Here is a 2,961-nt window from a genome sequence, read left to right as displayed (position 1 = left end):
TTCTAATATTATGTACAGTGTGTGTGTGTGTGTGTGTGTGTGTGTGTGTGTGCGTGTGTGTGTGATGCCTGAGTATCAAATTTCAACCAATGAACAAGTACTAGGGTTACAGAGATAGAGAGAGGAGTTTTCATTTTTTTTTTCACCATTTAGGTCTAGATCTCTGGGTGTGCACAGAAAACCCCTCCCCCAGCACTGAGGAAAGTGACCCTAATCAGAGTTTGGCTTTCTTCCAACAGTGAACTCTTTCAACTCTACTTTGCTTAGGGTGTATTTTGGGGTGTCATTATACTTCTTACTCCCTCAGAGGATACTTTGGAGAGTGTGGTGGGGAAAGTTCACTTGACTCTAAAAGCTCTTCTTAAAGAAGCAAACAAAAATTCCCAAGCTGTGTTCAGCGAGAAGACTGTCAGACCAGCCAAAAAAACAAAAAGCAATTTCAACCCTTTGCACAAACTATTTTTTATCTCCAGGGAAACAGGCAGATTAAGTGTGAAGGTGCAATGAACGCCAAGGGGCCGCCTCTTTCCAAGTGTGCTCAGAGTTCATCCTGGGGAACAGCTGCAGAAACTCCTGGGCCTCTGCTCTGCAGGGTTTCACCTTTCATTGCAGGGACGGACATGTTTCGATGCCTTACAGAGACTTGAAGCCTGAAAGCCTGGCCAAGTTTGGAAAGAAGAGGAGCCCTCTCAGGACTCAAGAGCTTTCTGCTTTTTGGAACATTTCCATAGTGGGTCAAGCTTGACAAGAATTCAGATCAAGTTGAACACACACACATATGCACACAGACACAAATTCTAGAGCACTCAGAATGTGACCCCAGCTCACACTGTCTACAAGGCTTCTGCACACAGGTCAAATATCTCCACCAAGAGGAGCTGGTTTCTTTGTACTTTTGTTTTTATGAAAAGCTTGGAATACATACAAATCTGCCTCTTACGTTTTCAATGTTTTTTAAAATGTTTATTCTTAGCACATTCCTTTTGACACAGCCATATCACTTTGTACAGTTGCAAGTGGATCTAACTGCATTGCCCTCTCCCCCAAGATTGTGCCCAAGAATAAGACAACAATATCTCTAGAACAGTATCTTAAATAAATGCATGGAGAGGAAACTACATGCCACACCTACCATCCAGGTCTACACATTTTGAGAATTAAATAATCTGGTGAGGTCCACAATGTCTACTCAGTAAAGCTCATGTGAGCTGCCTGAATGTAGAAGATGAAGGTCAGGGAGCTGGGACAGCCTCTTCTGCTTATAACAAAGATACAAGTACATATCCCCAGTCAGCATGCGCTGTCCAGCTGACTCAAGGGTCTTCGATGACAAGTCGACGACCCTTGGACACCTCATAGGTATCCAAGCCTGGAAAGGCTGTCCTCCAGGTCAGCAGGTTGTTCACTATGCAGTGTCCAGGGCAGATGTCCTCCTGGGGATCGCACAGACACTTACCAGGGATACTCTCTTCTTTTTGGTTATGGTTTCCAGCAAGTTGAATTTTGTTTTGGTGTCTGATATGGTTTCCTTGGGGAGGAGTGGATGAGAATAGGAGCAGGAAAGGAGAAGGGCAGGTAAGTGACAGAAACTGATTTGGTCCCCAGATGGTTATATGGAGGAGGAGGGAATGGGTGTGGAGGCACTGGGGAGAGGCTGGGTATGGGGGTGGGGGCTGTGAGTTTGTGCTTTCCCAGGCGGGCCGGCAGGGGCCGAGGTAGGGTTGGAAGATCGCATCTTGGTGTTGGGAAGTTTGTGGTCTTTCTTCCACTTCATTCTCCGGTTTTGAAACCAGATCTTGACCTGGCGCTCAGACAAGCAGAGCGTGTGGGCGATCTCGATGCGGCGCCGCCGGGTCAGGTAGCGGTTAAAGTGGAATTCTTTCTCCAGCTCCAAGACCTGCTGCCGGGTGTAGGCGGTTCGAGAGCGCTTGGGCTCGCCTCCGTTATAACTGGGGTTGACTGAACGCCAGGACCCCGAAGGAGAAGGCCAAGGAGGAGGGAGTGGAAGAGAAGGAGAGGAGGAGAGAGGAGATAGGGTGGGGAAGAGCAATTGGACATCATCATTATATAATAACCTGACACCAAGTTCACGCAAGATACATAAAACGGCAAAGAAAATGTTTCACAGGCTATTGACAACGGGAAACACCCGAGAGCCATAAAGAATGGTGCTGGGCATTGGGGCTGAAGAAAAGCTTCAAAGACACATGGCCCGGAGCCTCTGCCAGGGCAATTAAATTTATGGGGGCTATAATTACTGCCCTAACAGTTTGGCGTCTCGTAAATCTTGGGATAAAGGGACCCTGGGTACAAAAGGGTTCTCACGTTGGGACCAGGCTTTGGGCAGCGCATACACACCCACAGCCAAAGCGCCGGCCAGATGGGGGGCTCCCCTCCCGCGCCCTGCCCCGCGTCCCCTCGCCCGCTGCCCTCCCAGCGGCGCCACATACCGGCGCTCACGTGGATCTTCTTCATCCAGGGGTACACCACCGGCTCCTTGCCCTTCGGGCCCGCCGGCCCCTGGTCCGCCAGCAGCAGCGGGCACGCGGGGGCGCTGCCCCCCGTCGCGACAGCCGGGGTGGCGGGGCCTGGAGCGCAGTGCCGAGGGGGCGCAGGGGGCTGCGGGGCCGGGCTGGGGTGAGCGCCGGGGACCGGGGACTGCTCGGGTCGCGCGGGGCTGGCGCCTCGGCAGGCGTAGGGGCAGGCGGCGGCGGGCGCGGGGTACAGGCCCCCGGGGTAGCTGGACTCGCGTGCCCGTGGCGCGTAGTAGGCGGGGGGCTGGCGGGCAGCGCGTAGGTTCGGGGCCGGCAGGTGCGGGGTGGTCTGCGGCCGCGGGAAGCCGGGACCCCCGCCCGCGCCGCCGTCCCCTCCGCCCGGGCCGCCGTGCGGTGCGAACTCCTCGAAGGGAGGGAACTTGGGCTCGATGTAGTTGGAGTTTATCAAAAACGAGCTCATGGTCAT

The 2,961-nt window shown here is 53.3% G+C and overlaps 1 protein-coding gene across 1 annotated transcript; it reads right to left on the bottom strand.

Moving 5' to 3' along the window:
- Positions 1-1,609: 1,609 nt before the first annotated feature.
- Positions 1,610-2,961, bottom strand: Hoxa4 (homeobox A4). The gene is made up of 2 exons (XM_005366602.3): positions 2,451-2,961; positions 1,610-1,959 (listed from the first exon to the last, which is right to left on the bottom strand). Exons 1-2 carry the CDS (start codon positions 2,959-2,961, stop codon positions 1,610-1,612), a joined length of 861 nt encoding a protein of 286 aa, XP_005366659.1.

The sequence above is a fragment of the Microtus ochrogaster genome, unplaced genomic scaffold, assembly GCF_000317375.1.
Source record: "Microtus ochrogaster isolate Prairie Vole_2 unplaced genomic scaffold, MicOch1.0 UNK11, whole genome shotgun sequence".
Classification (NCBI taxonomy): Eukaryota; Metazoa; Chordata; class Mammalia; order Rodentia; family Cricetidae; genus Microtus; species Microtus ochrogaster.
Note: the sequence above shows the minus strand (reverse complement) of the source record. Positions and strands in the feature narration are given on the sequence as shown.